General features: G+C 41.0%; 1 protein-coding gene across 2 annotated transcripts in view; it reads right to left on the bottom strand.

The window, feature by feature from the left end:
- Positions 1-174: 174 nt before the first annotated feature.
- The window catches only part of LAMC1 (laminin subunit gamma 1), a 123,329-nt gene continuing 97,228 nt past the window's right edge, over positions 175-26,275 (bottom strand). Inside the window, exons 14-28 of one of the 2 annotated variants that reach the window (XM_032625336.1) lie at positions 22,933-23,178; positions 22,283-22,436; positions 21,529-21,671; positions 20,374-20,552; positions 18,641-18,797; positions 15,191-15,396; positions 14,451-14,530; positions 12,785-12,922; positions 12,096-12,240; positions 10,933-11,082; positions 10,563-10,677; positions 8,939-9,138; positions 7,693-7,851; positions 5,359-5,458; positions 175-3,198 (exon numbers count right to left, since the gene is read on the bottom strand). In XM_032625336.1, the coding sequence (XP_032481227.1) occupies positions 2,942-3,198; positions 5,359-5,458; positions 7,693-7,851; positions 8,939-9,138; positions 10,563-10,677; positions 10,933-11,082; positions 12,096-12,240; positions 12,785-12,922; positions 14,451-14,530; positions 15,191-15,396; positions 18,641-18,797; positions 20,374-20,552; positions 21,529-21,671; positions 22,283-22,436; positions 22,933-23,178 (2,429 nt within the window). In that variant the 3' untranslated portion in view covers positions 175-2,941. Of the gene's footprint in view, positions 3,199-5,358; positions 5,459-6,448; positions 6,467-7,692; positions 7,852-8,934; positions 9,139-10,562; positions 10,678-10,932; positions 11,083-12,095; positions 12,241-12,784; positions 12,923-14,450; positions 14,531-15,190; positions 15,397-18,640; positions 18,798-20,373; positions 20,553-21,528; positions 21,672-22,282; positions 22,437-22,932; positions 23,179-26,275 lie in introns of those variants that run through there. The other variant, XM_032625346.1, reaches the window with a different exon arrangement.

Genomic DNA, 26,275 nt, shown 5'->3' with positions numbered 1-26,275 from the left:
AATAAATTTATATACTCACACACACGCACGTACACATACTGGATTGTTCTCAGGAAAAGAAACAACCCAAAGAATACATTATGAGACGCTTCCCCTTCATCATACCTTTTTTTTTTCATCATACCTTTTGAAACATCTTACATCCCCAGTACCACACTCAGGCCACACCAAGTATAAAGGGTTACAAATATTCAGATTTTATTATAAATAAAATACTGTTTTTTTTTTAACATAAAAAATGCCAAGTGTTGCATTTTGTTTACTACCCTGGAGAGCAAGACCGTAGAGATTAAGGCAAACAGCTAAAGTGAAGGCACATGGAAAAGGGCCACGGTTGGAATTAAGAGGGAAAATTCCAGGGAACAGCTGTGTATGTTCCCTGTGACACCCAGCATTCTGCAGCAGCCATCCTGTCAATTTTATTACATAAAATACAGATAACTGGAACTATACAATAAAATAATGGCTATATTGCAGGTGTGTAATTAAGGTATTGTCTTATAAGGAACTTTTATTTTAAAAATAAAATTCTGTTTAAAAATATACCACACAGATGGAAAAGGAGAAAAGAAACAACAACAAATCATCCCCAAAATTTCACTGTGGCCTAAGACTTACTGGAGTGAACCTGACCCATAGGCTAGAGGGTAAACTACCTTAGCAGTCTATCTTCAGTCCTTTCCCTGAAACCTTGACCAAAATGTCTCATAGGATGTGGCCACTTAGAAAAGAGGAACTAGCTAGGAAACACTGATGTGAACACTTGGCAAGAAAGAGCCAGGCCTCCTGCGACAGGAGAAGAGGCCTGAGAAGAGGAATGGAGTGAAAGCTTAGGAGGATGCCAGGTCTAAACACCAGTAAGTCAACTCTGAGATGCAAGGAGGAGAGGGAAAGGGGAAGAACTACGGCAGACCACCTCTCCCACTCTATCTGCAGCATGATCCCTGATGCACAACGGGCACTCCAGTAATTATGCACCCCTTATAAAAACGACCCCATCCAGCTCCAACAACTGCCAGGGGGCATTTCTCACTCACTCCTGGCTCGGCTCACATTGATGGCAAAGATGCCCTTCGGCAGACTTTCCTAATTCCATCCTTCCCTGTGCAGCTGGCGTTCCTGCTCTGGGGCAGCCATTAAGAACAACAACGTGCTGTGGTTGAGGACCACCAGGACTGCAACGGAAGAGGGTTCGAGGTACCTCTTTATCGCGGCTGTGTGTGGAGGAAAGCAGGTGGATGTGAATGTCAGACAACGGACATGCCGCAAGCACAAGGCGAAGGGCAAAGCAACAGGGAGCAAATCCAATCCAAAGAACCGCAGATGGAAGGGAAGGAGGTATACAGACACGCTGTGCCGGTGAAGAGGAAAAATGAAGTGAAGAAGTGAACGGACAGTGCCATTCTAGAAACAGGACCAAGGATATTTACATAAACTCCTTACTCTATAATCATGATAAACAAAAAAACATTCACACAAAAATATAAATTTGAAATAATTAATAGCACCAGTGTGTCAGATAATAGTTTCTTTCCCCTGCTACGCAAAGTACAAAGTTGCATAGTGTTAAAGGCTATATATGAATCTCGAAAGCGAGTTGGTAGGAGGAAGGGGTTTGTGGCAGAGAATCGTCACGCTGTGACCTTAGAAGAAAACCACAGAGCTGAGGGTCAGAAGTTGAGAAGCTCACGATGAAACTCCATGTAAGGGTCTTCCCTCTACGCTTAGAGGGAAGGTTTAGAGGTGGGTTTAAATCACAAAGTGCAGGAACGAGATGGTGTTGGCAGCTGTGTGAAATACTGAGTGCAAGTATTTGTCACCAGGATTTGGCAAACAATGTGTTTTGAGGGGTTTCTACAAGATGGGAACATCAAGAGAAAACTGAGGCTAAGGGTCAAATGTTTCATCTCTCCCCAATGGAAGAAAAATGGATATGTGGGATCCTGACAATACAAGCTGCATCTAAGTTCTATCCCTTTGCTAGAAAAGACTATAGGACAAGGAGGCTTTTCTTTTGTTTTGTCAAGATCGTAAGGACCACCCGTTCTCTGCCAGGTAACAACACTAGTTCCAAGACTAATATTCTAAAAAAGCTCTAAGAATTAGTTTGATTTTGGAAAAAACTTTAGTGGTTATCGTATCCCTATTTCTTCTGCATAAATTCCATCTATAGGAATAGAAGACGTCTATTGGTGAGTGCAAGCTGCCCATCCAGATTTAAATTATCAGCTGCCCAAAGATCTGAAAAAAAGTTTATCTTCCTAGTCAATTATTAACATCTGAGAAAACGTTCGGCCTACTTCTGCAGTCTCACATTGTCCTGGAGACTGTCATAAATCATTGCATCCTTACCCGTGGGATGGCTCAGTGTCCTAAACTCAAAACAGCTAAAACAACAGATGATGGCTCTCGACATTCTAAATGACCAATACCTTTGGCACAGGATGTGTATTTCCTTTTGCTTAAAAGGAGGAGGGGCAGGAGATGTGGATGCATTTTCTTTACCTATAGACTGGATATACTGGCCATCACAATGCTACTGTCAGTAGCCAAACTTCTCCTTCATAGAAACAAGAGTACTGAGACTGAGGAGGTTCTGTTGGCATCAGAGAGAAAGGGAGGGCTACTGGCTCAGCCCTGGCCCACAACGGTTCCCACGAAGGGTTTAAGCCACTGTACAGCAACGCAGGATGCCACGTCCTTAGGCGACTCAGAAGGGAAAGGTGGGTCTAAGGGACCACCATTAAGTGGAAGAGAGACTTTATTAGATAAAACCCTTTGTTCCTGATTCACGGTGTTTAATTTGCTTCTCTTTAAACTTTGTGACTTTTCCTGGCTCAAAAGGACAGTGGTGGAGAGCAGCAGACAGTGGGGGTCTGAAAAATGTAATCTTTGTGTTAAGGCACTCTGTGGCCTCACAGTGGCTCCCTAAAGGAAGACGCTAGGGCTTTTCAATGGACGGGGTGTTGAAGCAGCCGGAGGGTAAGGTCTTCTTGATGTCTTCCAGGTTGCGGATGTCCTTCAGGATCTCCTCAATGTCTCTGTTATAGTCCATGATGGCAGCCTCCTGCCTCCTGGCTTCATTCTCCAGGTTAGACACTTTCCTGTCTAGATCACTGACTTTCATTTCATCTTTGGCTTTGTTCAGGGTACCTTCAATCTCATTTAGCTTGTTCAGGTCCACTGTGTCCAGCTGCCCTGTTGAGTCAGAAAGGACACAGAAGAGGACAGACACATTCAGTGAGAATTATAACATCACTCCGCAAGTATCCCCACCAGCGTTTTTATAAAGGAAGCCCAGCAGCTGTCGCCATGAAAAAGTGGCCTGAGAACTTGATGCCTGTCATACAAGGGCATTAACAATGCAAACCAAGTACAATCACTGACCTAATCTAGCAGGGATGGGTCAGAGCTTATAATGAATATTGGGGCTGGATTTTTTTTTTCCTGAGAAGACGGTTTTTGTGAAATGTTTTCTAAATGTATAACAACCATGTCCTAGACCTTAAGCCTCACTTGTGGTTTTGAAGGTCATCTGGTAACGTGTAATACCTTTTTCACGTTTATATATGTAATCCTTGTGTCTTTTTAGTGCCCTCTAATGAACATAAAAATCTTTACGCTAGAACCCTAAGCCCTCAGCTGTTCGATTCCAGGGAAACTGGGTTGTTCTGGGAGTCATGCCCTGCTCGCAAGAGTTACACACTATTATCAGAGCCCTCCTATGGAAAATGGCCAGGGTTGAAATGCTGAAATAATTTCAGCAAAGCTTCGCTTTTTATTATTATTATTAATTAATTAATTTATTTATTTTTATTTTTGGCTGTGTTGGGTCTTCGTTTCTGTGCGAGGGCTTTCTCTAGATGCGGCGAGCGGGGGCCGCTCTTCATCGCGGGGTGCAGGCCTCTCACTAGCGCGGCCTCTCTTGTTGCAGAGCACAGGCTCCAGACCCGCAGGCTGAGTAGTTGTGGCTCACGGGCCTAGCTGCTCCGCGGCATGTGGGATCTTCCCAGACCAGGGCTCGAACTCGTGTCCCTGCATTAGCAGACAGATTCTCAACCACTGCGCCACCAGGGAAGCCCCAAACCTTCGCTTTAAAATTAGCAAGAGGGCTTCCCTGGTGGCCCAGTGGTTGGGAGTCCGCCTGCCAATGCAGGGGACGCGGGTTCCTGCCCCGGTCCGGGAAGATCCCACGTGCCGCGGAGCGGCTGGGCCCGTGAGCCATGGCTACTGAGCCTGCGCATCCAGAGCCTGTGCTCCGCAACGGGAGAGGCCACAGCAGTGAGAGGCCCGCGTACCACAAGAATAAATAAATAAATAAATAAATAAATAAATAAATAAATAAATAAATAAAATTAGCGAGAAAAAGAGGTCCTTTTGAAAGGAACTACTTCTATATTAAACGAAAGCAGATAGCCAGCTGCACAACGACCAGCACTTTATGCATATTGAACTTGATTAAATTCTCACCAGATCATTTGACATCAATGATTCTCAGCTGTTAAGTAATTTGCCCAAATTTGCACAGCTTACAGGCAACAAAGCAAAGATTCCAACCCAAGTCAGACTAACTTTAAAATACAACCTTTTCTGTCACAAAACCTACCTCTTCCAGCTTACTTTCATTTTAAAGTCCATCTGCTGGCACATAATTTATTATTCTTGAAAATTGAGACAGATAAAAATATCACACACACCTCCCAAAAAAACCCCCCACAAAACAAAACACTGACCAAAACCAAACTTTAAAGGCTATCACATTAAAATAGAGTGCCTTGCTTACAAAGCTGTACTGGCTAGAGTATTACAACTTTATAATAGAGGCTGGTGACAAAAGTACATCTGCCCTATAATGAGGCCTGCTCCCTGTATCAAACTGGATTAAAGGAACATTTTAATATGCTTATACTTCCTTCAAAAAGAAAGCCTTCTCTCTTTTGGCATAGAAACTGTCACCTTATCCAATTAGCCTTTAATCGATTATCCTTTAAAGTGTTCTTTTATTCTGTCATTGAAATCCTTCACTTTAAATCCTTTAAAGACATTCTGCCAGCAGGATGAACTAAGAATAATCACTGTTCGATTGTAACATAAACCTTGACCATAAATGAGCCACCCTAGCTGGAAGCATATCTTCAAAATTTTATTAAGTCCTCAGACGACGGTCTGATTCCAATACTGAGTCAGATTCCATGGAAGGACCTAGTAAGTACATGTTGAATTAATACAACTTAAAGTCACGATTCAGTTCATACGGTCTTTGGCACTGTAGTATCTACTTCTGAGTCAACTATCTCAGATCCCAAGAACAGTACCAAGAATTCAAAGGCTGCCTAACAAGACTCTATGGTTACTTACCCAGCTGCTCCAGGAGGTCATTAATAAGGTTGAGGAGGCTGGTGACAGAGTTTTTGGCCTTTCTGGCATTGATCTCAGCTTCCTGAGCAGCCTGTGAAGCCTGTACAGGGAAAAAAGGATAAATGATACAGTAATCTTGATGATGCATTTTTATCTTCTTGAAGTATCTTTTCCCCAGTGAGTCAACAAATCTAATTTTCAGATGGTTTCCCTTCTTCTAACTCGTGAAACTATTATCTCTTACTGTAGAGATGTTCTTTTTTGGTCATATCTTCATGTTGAGGATGTGGCTATTTTTAATTCACTTCATAGTCATGAGGAGACAGTCAGTATGCCTACAATGACTGTATTTGTCTTTCAAAGATCAGCGTTACCTCCTTTTCTCACTTTCTCACTCAGGAACACGTGGAGGTGTATTCATAATAAAACCCATCAAGCAGAAACAAGTTACTTTTTAAGGACGAGTATAAAAACTACCATTTTAGAACCAAAACATGCCCTCTGGGATGATCTTAGAGACTTGATTGTCAGAAATGTCCTATTCTCAGAAACTTTTCATAATTAAGTGATATTCTTCTAAAACTCCCTCTCCCCATGCAGTCACACAAATACACACATACAAACTGGGGCAAATACAACTTACATTTAAAAAATCAACCAAAGGTAAATATATTGGGGAAAATTCCATGAAACCTGAACAAATACACTTGTGCATGAGTCACAGGAAATGGCAATGGAAGAGGAAGTGTCTAAGTATCAGAAAACAGATGCTCTCACAAATAAATCTGGTCAGGATATACACGAGTAGCTTTGAGCTTCCTACCACAGAACTGTTTTTCCTAGCTTTTTTGGGTCAAGAGAATACAAAGGTTTTGGATAGAAACAATGTGAAAATTTTAAAAAGAAAAAGAAAGCAACGGAAAAAACCTTCACAAATAAACGATTAACCTCTGTTCAAACTGCAGCCATTCTCACTGTACCTTCCCAGGCTGTCTGCGAGTGTTCTAACAGAGCTGTAAAGGACTCTGCTACGGCCATACTATTACATTTAACCTGCTTTCTGCAGCCTCCTCTTCCAAGAACAACTGTGAGCCTTCACTCTTTCCCTTAAAGAACAGGTAACAGACTGCAAGAATACTGATGCAATGTTGGCCTTTCAGGATTGATATTTAAATATAAATGGCACAGTATATATGAGGGTGCCTTGTGCTCCTTAGAAGTTACTTACCAAAAGGAACAAAAGATGGATCTTCTTTCTACCCTTTTAATTGAATTCATACCCTTTTTTGAAGCTTATAGAGAATATATATCTTTTCCTTTCCTTCAACAGGCTCTAAATCTAATGTTTCTATAACTGTATTAAAACATAAAATCCAGAGACCCTCAGCACGTATGAAATATACACATTTTTACTATATGGGAATTTCCACTTGAGCCATACCTTGCTATAGAAAATGAGGACAATTCAAAACAACAAAAAAATGCATAGTAAAATAAGGTATTTGCACAGGGATGCTTCCTGTTATCACTTCCCTAGGGACTTCTTTACCTAGATTAACAGGCTTAGTAGTTCTTCTTTCCATCCCAAGGTGAAAATGATCTACAGTGAAGGGTGTGATTTTTAGCAGGAGTGGAAGAAGGGTTCCTTCCTTGCACTGAAAGTCCACAATTAAACAAGTTCATGTCTATCATTACTGTGGTTATAATCAGATTGAACTGTAAAGGAATATTTCCATTGTGACTCCATCAAAGTCTTTCAAAAGCAAAATACAGCACAAAACAGAACCGAGTCCTTTGTTGGGCCATGCATTCACAAGTCAATTTTGTTACGAACAGGGCTATGTATTCACATCATCACAAAAAGTGAAAAATCAAATTGAATGTAAGTTTGGTATGTTTTGTCATCTTCAAAAATGTCCTTTTACGCAAGAAACTGGTCTTTGTCTTTAGGCAGCAAGTTGCTGGGAGAATAAGAGGACGGAAATTAACTTTTGATTGCATGCCTTTTGTTCTTTTTTGATTTTATACCACCTATGATTTACCCATACAAAAATATAAAGACATACTTTTAAATGTCCTAAAACCTCAAATGTGTAAAACAATGTTTTTCTTTTAACTGAGAGTAGCTTTGGGAAGGAACTATTGTGCAACAATCTGGCAGAAGATCCAAATTCTTTGTCTTCTATGTAAGTTACTAACCCAATTCTTGACCAGAAAACACAATTAAAAACAGAAGTCAATATGAAAAAGACTCTTCTCAACAAGTTAGGGATCTTTATTATTAAACACCCTTCACTTTCTGCCCATTAGCAAACATTTGCCAAAATCACTTACCATCCCTGCCATCATCATATCCTGGTCAGCATCATCTTGTTTTTTCTTCAGCTCCTTTTCTGCTTCCTGTAGCTGTTTCAACATATTATTCACCTCGTTATCCAGATCTGTAACTTCTGCAAAAGTCCTCTCAGCTTCTGCCTTGGTGCTGGTAGCGTTCTAGGCACAAAGTAAACAATTCCTAATGAAAAAAAGTTTTCCTTTTTCTAAAGTATGCTGCCACTCCTTTTATAATCTGTAAAATGGTTCAAAAATATGATCCAGAAAGAACAGGGCAATAATTTGTACTATATGTTGAATTACGTTTCGTTGGGCTACAAATTTAATGAAAAAATAACATTACCACCTAACATAACATTTTATATTTTATAAAGCACTTTAATTTGTATCCTCTAGTTTAATCCTGTTAATAAAAATTCCTGTTCTATCGTTGCCATTTTTAGCTGGGGTCACATAGTTGCAACATTTAAATGGTGTATACTTGCCACCACACTGCACTGATTAGACTCTTTCACTTGGATAATTTTCTATTCAAAGCTAGCCTTATTCTATTGATACTTAGCATGTTCATCATAATGTACAAAAAGTCCATAATTCTGAAATATATTTTATAAAATATAATTAATCCAAGAAACTAAAAAATGTGTGTGATTTTCAAACACATTAAGTTTAGAATCAGCTCCAATTTCTCCTTTAAATAAAACAGATTTATCTTTAAGGAGGAGAAAGCCAGCCTAGAGAAATTATTCTTTAAGATGAGTAGGAAGAATCCTAGCACTGGTAACTTCAAAAATTCTAAATAGGTGGGTCTTAGATATGGCAATATGCTTGAAAGGGGGTCTTAAAAACTGTACTGACTTGGCACTGTATATAAGATGGAAAAAATATCAATTGTTCATGTCAAGGAATTGTGTTTACTTAGAAAGAATCTGATTTTTTGTGGGCAGGAGCTTGATGGGTCACTGAAGCCAACTCCCCTCCTGAACAACTCAGACCCTGCCACTGAGACACAGCAGAAATTTTAGAGTAAAGGACCCTTTCAATGACTCTCCCTCTTCAATCAATGTGGTCACCTGCTCTAATGCCTAGTAAAAAAAAAAAATGAACGACAAGGATGGTTTAATATAACTTTACTGGAGTTGAGGAAAAAATTTGCAAGAGCTTTTGGGGGTCTGGAAAGAAACCGGAAAATGACTAGAGAATAGATTAGCAAAGGCTTCGTTTCGGACAAGAGGGGAGAGCACACCTTTTGGACAGCGCTGGCGATCCTCTCCGCCTCGTGGGCCTTGTTCTTGGCCTCGGTGGCATCTGCGGCAGCATTGCCCAGAGCCAGCTGTGCTTCCCTGGTCTTTTCATTGGCTTCAAGTATAGTCTGGTTGATGGCAGGGATTCTCCTTAGTGCCTCCTCTGCAGCCGTCTTGTTATCATTTACTCGTCTATCAAAATCTAAAACGGGTTCAAGGAATGCAATTAAACTAAACTCTCAACAAGCCAAAAGGGATCTTTTCAGGGAGCTGCCACTGGATTTTGTTTTATGAACAATGAAAGTCAGGGGAAAAGACTGAAAAACAGCATGGACTGAAATGTTAGAACAAAGCACACAGATCTACATGGAAGATTCATGTGAACGAACACCTGTCTCTGGAAGGCAAATTCTCACTTGAAACATTTCTTTTCATGCAGAGCTGAGTATGCCATCACCTCCACCTCAACCAATATCGAAAGCTGCAGTTTATTTAGTGTTTACTAAGTGTTAGGTACTGAGTTAATAAGAGCTTTATGTGCTTGTGACACAGGCATTGAATCATTTTTATACATGAGAAAATTGAGGATTAAAGAGGTAATTTTTTTCAAGGATTCACACTAAGTAAGAGGTGGATCAGGGATTCTAAACCAAACCCCCTGACACAAAGTGGGTTTCAACCATTATTCTATAAAGCTTCCGTATATATAGAGCTTATGTTTATCAGAGGTAAGTCCAAGGCTACACAGTGAATTGAGCACAGTTCGTTTTTATCTTGGGTGAGGAAAGAAAACATAAAGACTGAGATGCAATTGTCAGAGAAAATTAAAGATAATCTCCATTTACCAACACAAGTCAGCTAAATAGGCATATCTTGGTTATAGGAAATATCTTTTTTTGGCTTCCATACTGAAGAATGCTGGGGTAAGATGACATGAGCGCTGGGATTTTTCTTTGAAATACTTTACCATACAAAAAGGTAGGGTAGGGACTTCCCTGGTGGCACAGTGGTTAAGAATCCACCTGCCAATGTAGGAGACATGGGTTTGATCCCTGTTCCGGGAAGATCCCACAGGCTGCGGAGCAACTAAGACCGTGCGCCACAACTACTGAGGCTGTGCTCTAGAGCCTGTGAGCCACAACTACTGAGCCCAAGGGCCACAACTACTGAAACCCGTGCGCCTAGAGCCCGCGCTCTGCAACAAGAGAAGCCACCGCAATGAGAAGCCTGCACACCGCAATGAAGAGTAGCCCCTGCTCGCTGCAACTAGAGAAAGCCTGTACACAGCAACAAAGACCCAACGCAGCCAAAAATCAATTAAAAAATAAAAAATAAAGCACTATCAGCTGATGCGTAAAACAGTAATTGTTGGCTTTAATTATATGCATTAACTGATAAAAAATTTTTTTTAAAAAAGGTAGGGCAGGTGTTGGGGGATGAAGTAAGTGCAGTAAAAATCTTAACCGCTGAATCTGAATGACAGGTATATGGGATGTTTTATACTATTATCTCTTGTGCTGTATGTGTTCAGAAAGTCTCATAGTAAAAATTTTTTTTACAGAAGAGAGAGAATCACCCTAATGAAGGACACATACAAACTTACCCCGTTATCTGACCCTCTCATACCTTTCAGGTTGCTGAGAATGTCATTGGCTTCTTGTAAGGTATTTCGTCCCTTTTTAGCAGCTTCTTCCGCAAGAGCCTTGGCAGCATCCGCTCGGGCTAGGAGTTGGTCGGCAGTCTGCAAACACGTGGCAGATAAGAGGACAAACCCTCCAAGGTAAAGCCCTTCTCTCTCCTAACAGACAAGCCACCACCCTGACACTGGCCGGTATACAGCAGGTTAGGCCTGGGCATCAGGGTAAGGCCCTCCTCTGAATACTCTTTCATGTGTTTTGTTGCTTCCGCAATTGCGGTAACATCACAGACACAGCCTACAGTCAGGCAGTTTCAATTTTTGCCTCGAGAAACGAAGCAACTTGCAAAGCAAACCAACCTGCTGTTCGGTCTTTCCTTTTTCCAGAAGGTTCTTTACTTCAAATTCCTTCCCTCTCATGTCCTGTCTGAGGTCCTCATAATCTTTTAACTTCTGGTCAATCAGACGATCCAGATCCTCAGCTTCCTTCTTTATTTTATTTGCCTCATTCTATGAGAAGCAAGTAAGATCATTATATTCTAGGCAAAACAACTAAACTGACGAAAAGGTGGGCTTAGTAATTCTATACTTAGGGGACATTTTTTAAAGAATAGCACAGGTCAAGATTTTATGGACCTTTTTAAAAAACTGAGGTATACTTACACATAGTGAAATGCACAGCACTTAGTGTGATGAGTTTTGACAAATATATTCACCTGTGTAACCAACATCCAATCAAGATACAGAATATTTCCACCCAGGAAATTCCCTTGTATCTCTTTCCAGTCAATTTCCACACCCACCTTTCCAACAATGCAGCTGCCACTGGTCTGGTTTTTATCATCATAGATTAGTTTTGCCTATTGTCAAATTCCACATATATGGAATCATACAGTATGTACACGTCTGAGGAGACCTAAAACTTTATGGTAAAAACGAAGTCAACACCTCAGATGTAAAAAGTGAAACTTAATAAACTGCAAGTTTAATGTAAAAAATACACCACTTATATAGAACTTGGTATGAGGATTCATGATTAGAGTACAGATGAAATAAAACACTACCAATCCCTAAATATTTCACCTGCCCCAAAGCATCCTGATATAGTTCTTTCATTTAAACCATTCTTTTATTTCTCTCTTGTTCAAAACCAGGGTAACGACCTAGGTGTAGTCTGTTTTAATTAATCCAAATATATTATAATTTGGATTCATATCCAAGATTTAGGAGTGATTATTCCTATCACTAAAGGAGTCTTTGCTATTTAATGTTTATAACCACAGGATTTCTTTTTACCTCAATAAGTTCTATTAACATATCTAAACTAGAACTCAACTTTACCAGTGAGCTGTTGGGAGGACAGAGGAGGTAGGTACTGATGACAGCTGCAGGGCAGTCAGAAGAGCTCTTACCCAGACTGAGGGGGTACGTGGCTGTGTGTTTGGTGGGAAGAGGGTAGGAGCTGTGAATGGGGGACGGCAGTGACAACCAAAGCCTGTCCATGCAGGCTGTCAGCGCCATACCTCCATGGCTTCTGAGTCCACAGGAGTCAGCTGGGCAACACTGGCATAGATCTCCACAGCTTTCTCACCAGCCCTCTTGGCCTCCTCATGGACTCGGGCAGCTTGCTTCTCTAGATCCTGTGAGATGTTCTTCGCTTGTTCATACCTAAGGAACAAAAGATGTGATGTGATGAAAACCCTAGTTGCTTTTAGCATCTTAATGTTCACCAGATTCATTCCAGTTTAAATCACCATGATAGTATTTCCAAAACCTCAAAGAAATGTTATATTAAAATGCTATTATTTAATACCAACATAGCTTAAATTTAGATTTCATCTCATCACTTCTATTTAAGGCATATGGTTTACCATATGCTTTCTTGTTTCAGACACCTGTTAAATATTTGTAGCTCAAATATATTTTCTCTGCTTACTCTATGATATTTTTTCTCTTCTCCTTTATGCAGAATTTTAAGTATCATGGCTAGTCGTTACCATTCTCTGCTGACACAGTAACTGGATCAAATAAAATCTCTGTGGCTCTACATCCCCTGCTCTAATTACTGCATCATTTCAAAAGCATGATTAACAAAAGAAATCTTACTGCATGAATACATGGCCTGAATTCACCAGCATTTAATTTTTCCTTGAACTGGTGTTACTTACAAGAACAACTGAAGGGCTATAAACCACTTTTAAATTACACTCACTTTCTATTAAGCTCTTCAATCTCAAATGCTGTTTGATTTTCTCCTGCCAGTGTCCTCAAAAGCAGATTATATGCCTCAGTTGATGTATCATTGGCTGCCTTTGCCACTCGTACAATGTCATCAGCTTCTTGTTTATGGCTGTATAACATAAGAGGAAAAACAAGCCATGAAACACAACCGCCTAAAAGGGAAAGAAGTAGAATTTAGGTTATGCTTACCTTATTAATATACATAAACTAATGTGGGCAGAGTTCCACAAATATTGAAAAAAATCTTATAAATTTGGAATTTTGTCATCATTTCAGAGGGGCTGAGTTTATAAATAGCGTTCTGTAATCTGAGAAAATGATATTTCCCAAGGATATTAATGATATAAAATGTATAGGGGCAAATGCTTATATTTCTTAAAAATTACTTTTAAATATAATTATTAAGGGTATTTATGTATGAAACTGTGGATACCAGTAAGAACTCATTTCTCTAGTCATAAACACAAATCCCAGACCTCATCTTTAATTGCTACTCTGGTTCTGTTACTGCATAGTCTTGAAACAACTTTGACTATTCAGATTTCTCACATGCAACCTAGTTACTGGCCAGGAAGAGCAACTCAACAAGGAACATGTCAACAGGGACTCCAGACAAATAACGCATTTTAGCTGGGTAAATGCTAAGGTTTTTTCAACTCTAAAATTTCATATTACATTGTCACACTGCAATACATGGCCATTCTTTTTGATATGATAAACTTTCCTTCAAAATTCATGCATGAAGTACACCACAATTAATTTCCAAGACCTAATTTTCTCAGGAGTTTTCTATAATGTTTTCAGCTGTCTTCTTTTAATCAGAAAATTCAGCTCTGAAACCATGAATGTTCTATGAGCTAAATGACAACAGTTCACACACATTTACAAAGGACAGAAAGAGAGCACATATCGTAAAGCAAGAAGCCAATGTAACTGCTCAGACATTGAGGCTAAAATTCTAACATCAGGCTTATTTAAGCACCCTGTACCTATGAGGTCTACTAGCTGTTCTGCAATGCATTCGATAAACATTTATTGAGTACCTACTATATGCCAGACATTGTTTTAAGCATTGGGACTTCAACAGTGAATAAAGCACACAAAAACACCTGCCCTCACAGAGCCTACATTTTAGCAATTTTATTTTTTAAAAAATGTTTTCACTTGATGCCCTCTACAATTCAAAGTCTTAAGAAATTACCTTACATTTAATCAGGAATGAAATGGTCTGTTTCTGATTTTCACATGTACTATGGGTTAGTAAATGTTCTCTACTGAAACTTGAAAATTAAACATTTTTGTTGAAAATAAAAAAATTTTATAAATTCTATCGAGCTTAATTATCTATTAACTTTAAGGTTTCGAAATTAAAAATCTAAAAAATGTTACGGTTTTCCTTAGATGTGCAAATATAATTTCCCTCTAAACCATCATATTCTAATATTCAAAGTAAATATTCTAATTTCAAAGTAAAGGGAAGCAAAGAGTACATGTAGCTAATCGCATTTCAGAAACGAGAGCAAACTTTTTGCAAAAGTGCGTTACATGGGAAGTGTGTGTGGGGATAGAATGAAACAAAGTGTGCACACCGCGATGAAAGCCGTAACTTAACCATTAAAGAGGGAGCTGGAGGTTACCGTTCAGCAAGCTTTCGTGCCTCATCCGCCAAAAGAGTCATGTTGTTTGGGTCCCCTGTAGATTCTGGCTGAGTGATTGACTAGAGAGGAAATAAACAAAGCACCAATCTCAAAGGAATGAATTATTTAAATTTAATAAAGCAAGTGTCAAAACTAAATTTTCACTAGTGTCATTTCGAGAAAGAACATCTCTTCTTAATTTCAGAGATCTTCAGGTAACATCAGCATCCTTGATTTAGGATTATTATTTCTATTTTCAGCAGAGAATAAAGGAAGCTTAGGGACTTCCCTGGTGGCTCAGTGGTTAAGATTCCATGCTCCCAATGCAGGGGACCTGGGTGCGATCCCTGGCTAGGGAACTAGATCCTGCATGCTGCCACTAAGAGCCCACACGCTGTAACTAAAAGATCCCGCGTGCGGCAGCGAAGATCCTGCCTGCTGCAACTAAGACCTGGCACAGCCAAATAAATAAGTAAATATTAAAAAAAAAAAAAAAGGAAGATTAAATTGCCTAGTGCCATAGAAGGAACAAAACTAGAGAAAGGACCCAGATGTCCTCTGGTTTTAATCCAGTTTGTGATAACTATTTCATGGCAACTGTGAGCAATGTGGCTTTCTTGCTCCATGTTTGAAGACAAATAAAAAGATACAAGGAGTCAATTTAGCTGAAGAAGCATTCCACTACCAGTAAAAGCCAAGGGACTCCCTCAGCCCCACCTCAGACCTTCCCAGTCACTCACCACATTGGCAATGGCAACTTTTGCTTTCTCAAGTTCTCTGGATGCGATTTCAATCAACTGCTCTGTGCTTTCTACCCGGGCACATGCTTGTTCAGCCAAGTTTCCAGTCTCTTCAATGGTATTCCGGATATTCTGTAATCGGCTAATTTGGCTGAATAAGGTGTTATTCACTCTCTGGAGGCGATCCATCAAATTTTGGTCTACATCTGCAATCACAGTGCAGAAGGAAGTCCATAAATTATCTGAAGCGGGGTTGGGGGGTGGGCGGAACACATATCATCTCACATGAAATCTGAGGCGCTGCTTATCCTTACTCTTCCAAACATAGCATCTTTCTAACAAGTTTCCCTAAGTCCACTGGCAGAGCTGGACAGTCTTCACTGTGCCCGGCAGTAGCACCACTGTTACATTCATCTACGGTCTCCAAGTGGGTTAACTGGAGATTAACACACTGTCTCTCTCCCACTTGACTATGAGTCCCTCATTCTTACTCAACACTGTATCCCCAGTATCACACAGTGATTGGCAAAAAGAAGACACTCAAAAAATGTCTGCTGAAGGAAAGATTTTGATATTCTAGCACATGCAAGATTGAATCATAAAAATACAATGTTGTTAAAAGTACTACCAGCCCTGAGAGCTGGACATTTTTCTAAACTAGGAAAAAACTCGGTTCAAAACTGATGTTGAGGGACTTCCCTGGTGGCGCAGTGGTTAAGAATCTGCCTGCTAAGGCAGGGAACATGGGTTCGAGCACTGGTCCAGGAAGATCCCACATGCCGCGGACTAAGCCCGTGCGCCACAACTACTGAACCTGCGCTCTAGAGTCCGTGAGCCACAAATACTGAGCCCACATGCCACAATTACTGAAGCCCGCGTGCCTAGAGCCCGTGCTCCACAAGAGAAGCCACTGCAATGAGAAGCCCGTGCACGGCAACAAAGAGTAGCCCCTGCTCGCCGCAACCAGAGAAAGCCCATGCGCAGCAGCGAAGACCCGACACAGCCAAAAATAAATAAATAACATAAATAATAAGAATTCTTTCTGGAAAAAAAAAACCTGATGTTGAAATATGGCACGTTAAAATTATTTTGTATTTTAAACTAAATAGACTCTTGCTGCCACCTCCCACTGCCTGGCACATCCATGTAATTTCTTTCAAATTGATCTCTGCTTTTGAAAAGTTCTTCAAATTGTTCTCTATTAATTATGCACATTCAATTTAAACCTCATACCTGTGTCCTAATCAATCAATCAATATAAGCCCATGCAGACATAATTCTGACGTTATTACAATTCTCACATGTCATGAAGTTATATTATAATATACAGGAACCATTAAGTCAACCCTATTCAAAACTGACCAGTTCTTATTTCTGCATGGTGTTAGTGCTGGCATCTAAATTTTCCAAAGAATGTAAAAGAGATGAGAAGTCAAAGTTAAGATCAACAAAGATGAATACAGGTTTGGAAAAATAGCAACTTACAAGCAGGGCCACCCAATCAATACACATGCAAAGCTGGTGGCCTGCAAAACATCTCATCCAACTATACAAAATGGCCCTGCGCGGATGATTACTTAAAACAATTCTTTGATAATCCAAAGATTTTTAAGAAAATGCAAAATATAAAAACAAGCTGAAATCATAGAAAATCATTCAGATTTAGGAAGCGTAAGCATTGGCTTCATTGGCTAATGAAGTTATAGAAGCCCCTTCCCTTTAGAACTTCAAAAAGGTAACAGATACCGATCTCTCTGGCCAGTTCTTTACAGAAACAATAGTATCCCAAAAAGGGAACAAATAACCTAAGTGGATCACTTCAAAGCCCTCTAATTCCAAGTGTCCAATTTGCAAGACCTAATTGCACCACATAATCTCCCTTCAAACTGCAGAATAAACACAAGTTTAACTACAAATGAACACTTAGGGAGAGTCTGAAAGGGTAAATCATTTTGAAGATATTTTTATTCTTGGCTAGTTTGAACCTAAGTAGGAAAGGTCAGCCAGGAACTCCATGAATCAGGATTTAGTGGGAGTGGATTTTAACTCCAGCCTCACTGTGGTGTGTCCAAAGCTACCAGAAGCAGCCCGTTATGCTCCCTACCTTGCAGGTGGCTCAAGAGAAGGTATGGTGGCCATGGCTCCTATCAGAGCTTCTGTCCCACAGAATCACCGGCTTGGGCAGAGGAAAGTACATAGCCATTTTGGCCCAAAAGAGCCAGATGTAACTGGGGCTGCACCAAGGTGTGGAGCCTGGATGAGTGGCAGTGCTGGCTGACCTCCCCTTTCTGCCCCGTGACCATGCCCATGTGCTGGTGCTGCTGGCACCAGAGCTGCCTGCCACACCCCACCTCTCAGGCTGACTGACTGGCACCTAAGAATGATCACCCCACGTTCAGTTCTTCAACGGATATGGCAGGACAGATGCGAATTTGCTGTTACAAGAGAATACATTAATGAAAAAAAACCTGTGTCCAAGTTTGAAAATGAACAGCCTAAAAAAACCACCATTGTTTATACAGAACAGGAAACATATAAATTCTTCTTCATCTATGTTTGAGACTTAAAATGTAACAACTGAAACAAAACACATAAGTTTTTGACCTCTCATTTTATTTTTCCATTTCTAAAAACTTACCTCATAGAACAATTTTTGGACTGTCCTAATAAAAAAATTAAACAAACTGGCCCAAACCAGATACATCCAATTTCTTCCTTCTCTACTTCAGTAATTTTATAAAATCTTAGGGACATTTACAACAAGAAATAAACAATATATTTAGCTTTTGTTGACCTGTACTCTGACAAGAGGACTTCTCTAACTCCAGATGGAAACATCATCAATAGGGAAGTTGATCACTGTGGTCCCAGGTGTATCAACGTTAAAGCACAGTTACTATGAGTATCTGATGAGCATATGTGTCTCAGTGATGGAAAACTCCAAAACAAAGTGACTTCAGCCCAGTGGTGAGCACCTTGATAGAAGGATTCATAAAATGCTTGGGTTTTAACATCTAACAGTTTTTGATGTGTTGGGAGAACTATTTCTGCTTAGTGTATCTTAAAAAAACATTGACAGGTTCTTTTCTACATGTTTAAAAAATAAAATAATTCATATTCTAAACAGAGTTTAAAAATTGATGGGCTTCCCTGGTGGCGCAGTGGTTGAGAGTCCGCCTGCCGATGCAGGGGACGTGGGTTCGTGCCCCGGATCGGGAAGATCCCACGTGCCGCGGAGCGGCTGGGCCCGTGAGCCATGGCCGCTGAGCCTGTGCGTCCGGAGCCTGTGCTCCGCAACGGAAGAGGCCACAACAGTGAGAGGCCTGCGTACCGCAAAAAAAAAAATTGATTAAGAATTTTATAAAACCATACTACTTAACCTTGCATTAGGAGCTACATCAAAAGACGGACCATCTTATAGAAATTACCCACTTGTTTAATCGTGTGTACCTTTGACATCCTGGGCCTCACGAAGGAGATCAGTCACCTCTCTCTCTGCTTCCTTTAGTCTATCCTCAAAGGCTTGATCCGTCACCATCTCATCCCCAGTTCCAAGGTTTGCAATGAGATTCTCTAATTCCTGGAGTTTTGCTCGATGATCGGCAACCTAAGCATAATGGAGGAAGAAAAGGGAAAGGTACGGTGTACAGACATTCCTGAAGAACTCGACTGTACTTCCTGTAGGAACAATAATCAAAGTGGGTACTCCAGAACAGAGGTGCCCAACCCCCAGGCTGTAGACCGGCAGCAGTCCACGGCCGCTCGGAACCGGGCCACACAGCAAGAGGCGAGTAGCAGGCGAGCGAGCAAAGCTTCATCTGCTGCCCCGCATCGCCCTCCACGGCCCGCATTACCGCCTGCACCATCACCGCCCCCCACACACCCTGTCCACGGAAAAACTGTCTTCCACGAAACCGGTCCCTGGTGCCAAAACGGTTGGGGACCACTGCTCTATAAATACGAAGGTCTATACACTCCGTGTATGTATACTTTTAAGTAGATAACATGGGTAGTTTTTCCTCATTTCTCTGGCTTCAAAAGAAAATCCGGTTGATTCCTTTGACGTTAAACTCTACATGCTGATGATTCTCCAGTTCCGACCTCTCCCTTGTGTTTGAGATTACCTATCTGATACCCCCACTTGGCTCTCTGATAGGTATTCTCAACCTAATACCCAAAATTCTACCCTTGATTCTTTCTCTTAAATATGTATTCTCTGAGTCATCGCCATCTCAGTCAGTAATGCCTACAACTACCTTAAGCAAAAAACCCAAGATCCATCCTTGATTCTTCTCTTTCCCTAACTTTACCCTCTCTCATACCCTGCCCTGCCGAACACACATATAATATTTATCCAATTCAATCTAGGCTTCCCCTTTTGCCCCACACCTAACCATCAATCTTCACACAGCAGAGTGCTGTTCTTAAAATATAAACTGGGGCTTCCCTGGTGGCGCAGTGGTTGAGAGTCCGCCTGCCGATGCAGGGGACACGGGTTCGTGCCCCGGTCTGGGAGGATCCCACATGCCGCGGAGCGGCTGGGCCCGTGAGCCATGGCCGCTGAGCCTGCGCGTCCGGAGCCTGTCCTCCGCAACGGGAGAGGCCACAACAGTGAGAGGCCCGCGTAACGCATGAAAAAAAAAAAAAAAAAAAAAAAAAAAAAATATAAACTGGATTTCCCAGCTTAAAACTCATTAGTGCATTCCCACTGGATTTGGAATAAAATCTGAATTCCTTACTCTGGTCAACATGGTGCAACGTAAGCTGTCTCTACCAACCTTTCCAGTCTTATCACAAACTACTCCCTCCTCACTCAGCAGGCTCCAGACACCCTCCAGCTTTGAGGCCTTTGTACCCCACGTTCCCTCTGCCTGGAACAGCCTACCCACCACTTCTCCTTCGGATTACTCTTTCTTATCCTTAAGATCGCACCTTAAGTGAGTTTCCACAGACGCTCTATATAAAGTAGTTCTCCCCAGTTATTCTGTTTGTATTCTTTCTTGCACTTATCTCAGTTAGTATTTCTTTAATTTTTATTATTTGTCTCCCAACTGGAACTTGAGTCTTTGAGAACAGGGACTGTGTCTATTTTGTTCACCATTTTTTCTCTAGAGCTTAGAGCATAGGAAGTGCCCATTCAACGTCTGCTGAATGAATGAACGCATGCACTGTTGACAGCTGACCTTATCCTTTACCAGCCGGTAACAAGCTGGACATTCCTGGCAGCCAGGCCAAGACCGATTGTAGAAATAGTTCTCTTCACACTGGTCACAGCGATTCCCCACAAAGCCTTCTTTGCATTCACAGAGACCATCATCTTTGCACTGGAGGGAAAGAGACCCCTCAGGATGACAGTCACAGGCTGCAGAATAAAGGGAAAAGGGTACATAATAAGGAAAAAAAGGAAGAGTGCATCTTCTTTTAACTCACATTGATATCAATAAGCCAACTGCATTATCATTATAATTAGACGCTTTGTGAAAAACAGGCTGATTTAGGAGAATTTAAATGGTTAAGCCTGCTTAGCAGAGAAGCCAGACATTTTTAAAACAAGAGTAAATTTTAGAGTGAGCATCTTTTGGAGGGGGCACATTTCATGTGACTGAATAATTATAGAAATTATTCTATTATAGAAAGTGCCCTTTTTGTGCACTGCGAGAATTTATCTCTACCTTCATCTCTCCACTGTTTTTCTCTCACTAAGGAACTAGAAAACCCAAATGCTAATGCTTATTTTCCATTATTTTATAGTTTGTTTACTCATTTTGTTCTCTGGACGGAGTCAATGACTTATGCTACATTCCACAGGAGAAATGAAGGAATTCAGAAAGCAAAAACCCAAACTGTTCCGCGGCCTAATTCCAAGCAAGTGTTTATGCCAAGGAACAGCAGATGTGGACATGTAACCGCACCAAAAGGGCCCCAAGGGTGGGAAGCAACTGAGCCAGTAAGTCAACAAACACGTTTGAGCAGAATCCCTCACTGTTTCATTTTCTGCGCTAAGGTGATCATTATTAAAAAGTTTCATTAAGCACGGGATAGGCTCGGTAACCAAAGGGTAATCATCTGGAAAAATTAAAGACTAGAAAAAGGAAGAATCAGAAACACCGTAAAAAAAAAAAAAAAAGACATAAATAGGGTGGTTGCAAAGAAACTAGAGAGGCTTTCGGTCCTCGGAGTTTTAAAAAACGGATAATATTTCTTGAATAAAGCATCTGTGATGAGCTGGGCACAGCCCTGACTGTGAGCCGTGTGGCTACACTGAGGCTGTCAAAGTCCCTTCTGGACTAACAGTTCTAACCGGAATGAGACGAGACTTGGCCACCAACGCCCCTTACGTTTACAGCCTTCAGGTCCAAACCCAAAGTGGTTGACCTCGCAGCGCTCGCAGTGCTGACCGGTGATGCCAGGCTGGCACTCACACTGGCCAGTGTGGATGTCACACTGTCCATTGGTGGAACCCAAAGCATGGCAGTCACACCTGAAAATGAACACATGACATTTCTCAGGTAAGTACAACAGACTTTAAGCAAACCTTTCCTTTTTGTTCCTTTCAGCATAGGACTGATGTAATTTGTATTAGAAAACAGAATGTTAAGGGCTATTATGACAGACGTTAAGGGTTATTAAAACCTGAGGTTCAAGTAATTTTCATGAGTTCTATTCAGAACTTCTCTTTCTAGCCTAACCCACACAAATACTTTTATTTCACTACTAAAACTACTACCCATGGCTCTCCAATCTGGCACCACATGGGCGCTGAATAGGAGGTTTGAAAACAGGAATTCCCAGGCAACTGCAACCCTTGAAGGTCTGATTCTAAGCATCTCAGAAAGGACCATATAATTCGTATTGTTAAAAAAATGTTGCTCAGGTGACACTGACACAGCTGGGGCCACTGCATCCCACTCTTTTCTCTCATTACTTAATTACAACTCTCCAGTATTGCCTCGAAAGGGTGCCTTGCCTATTTTAGGCACTCAAATAATTCCTGAACAAAGCCAAGCCAACTATGAACCATAACTTATAAAAATTCATCTCTGACAATAAAAAAGCAAAGGTCACTTGAACCAAAGGCAGCCGCCATCTTACCTGTCACAGCCCTGCCCGCTCTGCAGGTTGTAGAATCCAGGGTCACAAGCTCCACAGTCCCGGCCGGTCACGTGAGGCAGACACTCACACTGCCCGGTCACAGGGTTACAGCTGCTCTGCTGCTTCACGGTCCCGTAGGGGTCGCAGTCGCAGGCTAAGGCAGGAAGACAGAGACAGCAAGAGATGCAGATCATCTGAGAGAAATACTAAAGTATAAACAACACAAATAGATTCTTTAGATTTGAGTTATCCAGTACAGTAGCCACTGGTCATCGGTGGCTACTGAGTACTTGAAATGTGGCTGGTCTGAATTGAGATGTGCTGTCAGTGTGAAACACACACTGGACTTCGGAGACTTGGTGTGGAAAAAAACATACATCGCAAACATTTTTTACTGATTACTTGTTGAGATGATAATACATTAGATAGGTTAGGTTAAATAAAATATAGTGTTAAAATTAATTTCACCCGTTTCTCTTTACTGTACTGTGTCTACTAGAGAAATTTAAATTACATAAGTGGTTTGCACTATGTTTCTATCGAACAATGCTGCATTCGACCCAACAACTGTAAATATTTAAAGAGACCGTGCAATGATTCTCAGAACGCATGAATATAACTGTGACAGAATCTGGCCGATGGCCGATTACCTTTGCACTTGTCTGCTGGATTGGGAGCCAGGGGATTTCCAAAAAATCCGTCCTTGCACCGGTCACAGTAGAAGCCAGCTGTGTTATAGATGCACTTCAGGCATTCTCCCGTCAAGCGATTGCAATTTCCAACTGCATTGGGATCGATGTTGTCATTGCACTGGCACAGGCGACAAAGCCTCACAGGGCCGTTTCTACCCAGAGGGTCTCCAAAGTAGCCGTCATCACAGAGCTCACATCTTTTACCTGTGCATGAGACAATCTGATGTTATGAAAGAAAAGGCCTTAGGTGTTTCTAGTGCTACTGGTTACAAACAGTCTGGAGTAAACATCAGATGCAAGGCAACATGGGGCAGTGGACATGGCACCAGCCTAGGAGAGCAGAGGACCTGGGCTGCAGTCCTGGCATGGTGAGTGACCTTGGACACATCTCCATTTCCTTATTAGAAAGATAGCACCTGTTTTGCCTCCTTTGCTTCAGTTGTTTTGAGGATTAACTGAAATCATGCACTAGGAGTGCTTTGTAAATGAGTCCAGCTCAGGTTTATTAACCTTTCCAGTCCCAAGGGCTGATACATTCATCTATGTTTGTTTTTTCCGATAATACTGAGAAAAATGAAAGATGACTCTTGATACCATACATTTCTTATACCACAGGGTGGGCAGGATCATTCTCTTAAAAAATAAACGGCATGTGCTAATCCCTGTTTGAGCAGTGTCACCTGGCACAGGAGAGGATTTGGAGATCATCACTTGCCACTCGCTTCTATTACAACTAAGGGAACAGCCAGGTTGAGAAACTTGCCCACAAACAAACAGCTGATAGTAAAAGAGACAGAGGTAGAATTCAGGGCTCTTTCCACTGTATTAAACTCACTGCTCCTCACCCTTCTTCTTCCACTTCCCCACTATTATTAGCTCAAGTTGTGTTCTTGGTATCTTTGTAGCCAACTGGGCCTGAATTACCTAAACTTTTTGGAGAAACAGAGGTTTCTTCATTTACTCAGCCCACAAATACTAACTGAGTGTCTACAGACACTGCTCTAGGTTATCAGGGTGATGTGGTGAACAGGGTGGATGAGGTCTCTGCTCTCACAAAGCTTATGCAGCAACTGAGGGAGACCAGTTCACAGACATATAAATAAACAAGATCACTTCAGAGAGCGACACACATAAAAAAGTTAAACAAAACAGAAACCGTGACAGAGAGACAGGGTGAGGGCGACTTTATATTGGGTGGTTAGAGAAAAGCCCCTGTAAGAGGAGACACTTGGGATGACAATGGAAAGACACAAGAAACAAACCATGATAATATCCAAGAGAAGAATGTTCCAGAAAAGCAAGATGAGCTTGTGGAAGCAGTAAGAGACAACCATGTAGGTCACAGTAAGGAAAATGGGTTTAAAGTACAGTGAGATGCTATTAGGGTTTTTTTAAAGTGATGAGATCTGATTTACATTTAAAAAGTATTATTCTGGCTGCTCTATGGAGAATGGGATGTAGGAGAGCAGAGTGAAGCATAGAGACAAATTAGGAGGCTATTTCAGGTGAGAGATGACAGCGGAGTAGACCAGGGTGGTGGTGGTGAAAGTGGTAAAGAGTGCTCAGATTTGAGAACCAGCAACACCTGCTGACTGATTGCTCCTAGGAAATGAGAGACAGAAGAATCAAGGACAAGCCTCAGATTTTTAGCTTAAGCAACTAGGTAGATGGTAGTGTTTTTACTGAGATGAACAAGACTGGGGAAGGAACAGGTTAGGGTTGGAGAAAATCAAAGATCTAGCTTGAATTTGCTTAAATTTGACATTCCTTTAGCCATCTGATTCAAGATCACACCAGAAAATATTTGGCACATTCAAGCTAGTGAGACTTGAGGAGAGACATTCACAGAAAAACAGACAGGATGAAAAGGCAGAGGGCTAGGTACCAGATGAAGGAACAAGATAAAACCCCAGAAAAACAATAAATGAAATGGAGATAGGCAACCTTCCAGAAAAAGAATTCAGAATAATGAGAGTGAAGATGATTCAGGACCTCGGAAAAAGAATGGAGGCAAAGATTGAGAAGATGCAAGAAATGTTTAACAAAAATCTAGAATTAAAGAACAAACAAACAGAGATGAACAATAACTGAAATGAAAAATACACTAGAAGGAATCAATAGCAGAATAACTGAGGCAGAAGAACGGATAAGTGACCTGGAAGACAGAATGGTGGAATTCACTGCTGCGGAACAGAATAAAGAAAAAAGAATGAAAAGAAATGAAGACAGCCTAAGAGACCTCTGGGACAAGATTAAACGCAACAGCATTCGCATTATAGGGGTCCCAGAAGGAGAAGAAAGAGAGAGAAAGGACCAGAGAAAGTACTTGAAGAGATTATAGTCAAAAACTTCCCTAACATGGGAAAGGAAATAGCCACCCAAGTCCAGGAAGTGCAGAGAGTCCCACACTGGATAAATCCAAGGAGAAACACACCGAGACACATAGTAATCAAATTGGCAAAAATTAAAGACAAAGAAAAATTATTGAAAGCAGCAAGGGAAAAACAACGAATACCATACAAGGGAACTCCCATAAGGTTAACATTAACAGCTGATTTCTCAGCAGAAACTCTACAAGCCAGAAGGGAGTGGCATGATATACTTAAAAGTGATGAAAGGGAAGAACCTAAAACCAAGATTACTGTACCCGGCAAGGATCTCATTCAGATTCGATGGAGAAATCAAAAGCTTTACAAACAAGCAAAAGCTAAGAGGATTCAGAACCACCAAACCAGCTCTACAACAAATGCTACAGGAAGTGCTCTAAGTGGGAAACACAAGAGAAGAAAAGGACCTACAAAAACAAACCCCCCAAAATTAAGAAAACGGTAATAGGAACATACATATTGATAATTACCTTAAATGTGAATGGATTAAATGTTCCAACCAAAAGACACAGGCTCGCTGAATGGATACAAAAGCAAGACCCATCTATATGCTGTCTACAAGAGACCCACTTCAGACCTAGGGACACATACAGAATGAAAGTGAGGGGATGGAAAAAGATATTCCATGCAAATGGAAATCAAAAGAAAGCTGGAATAGCAATACTCATATCAGATAAAATAGACTTTAAAATAAAGAATGTTACAAGAGACAAGGAAGGACACTATGTAATGATCAAGGGATCAATCCAAGAAGATATAACGATTATAAATATATATGCACCCAACATAGGAGCACCTCAATACATAAGGCAAGTGCTAACAGCTCTAAAAGAGAAAACCGACAGTAACACAATAATAGTGGGGGACCTTAACACCTCACTTACACCAACGGACAGATCATCCAAACAGAAAAT

Source organism: Phocoena sinus, chromosome 1 (genome assembly GCF_008692025.1).
Source record: "Phocoena sinus isolate mPhoSin1 chromosome 1, mPhoSin1.pri, whole genome shotgun sequence".
Lineage (NCBI taxonomy): Eukaryota > Metazoa > Chordata > Mammalia > Artiodactyla > Phocoenidae > Phocoena > Phocoena sinus.
The sequence above is the reverse complement of the archived record's forward strand: the minus strand, read 5'-3'. Positions and strand labels throughout refer to the sequence as shown.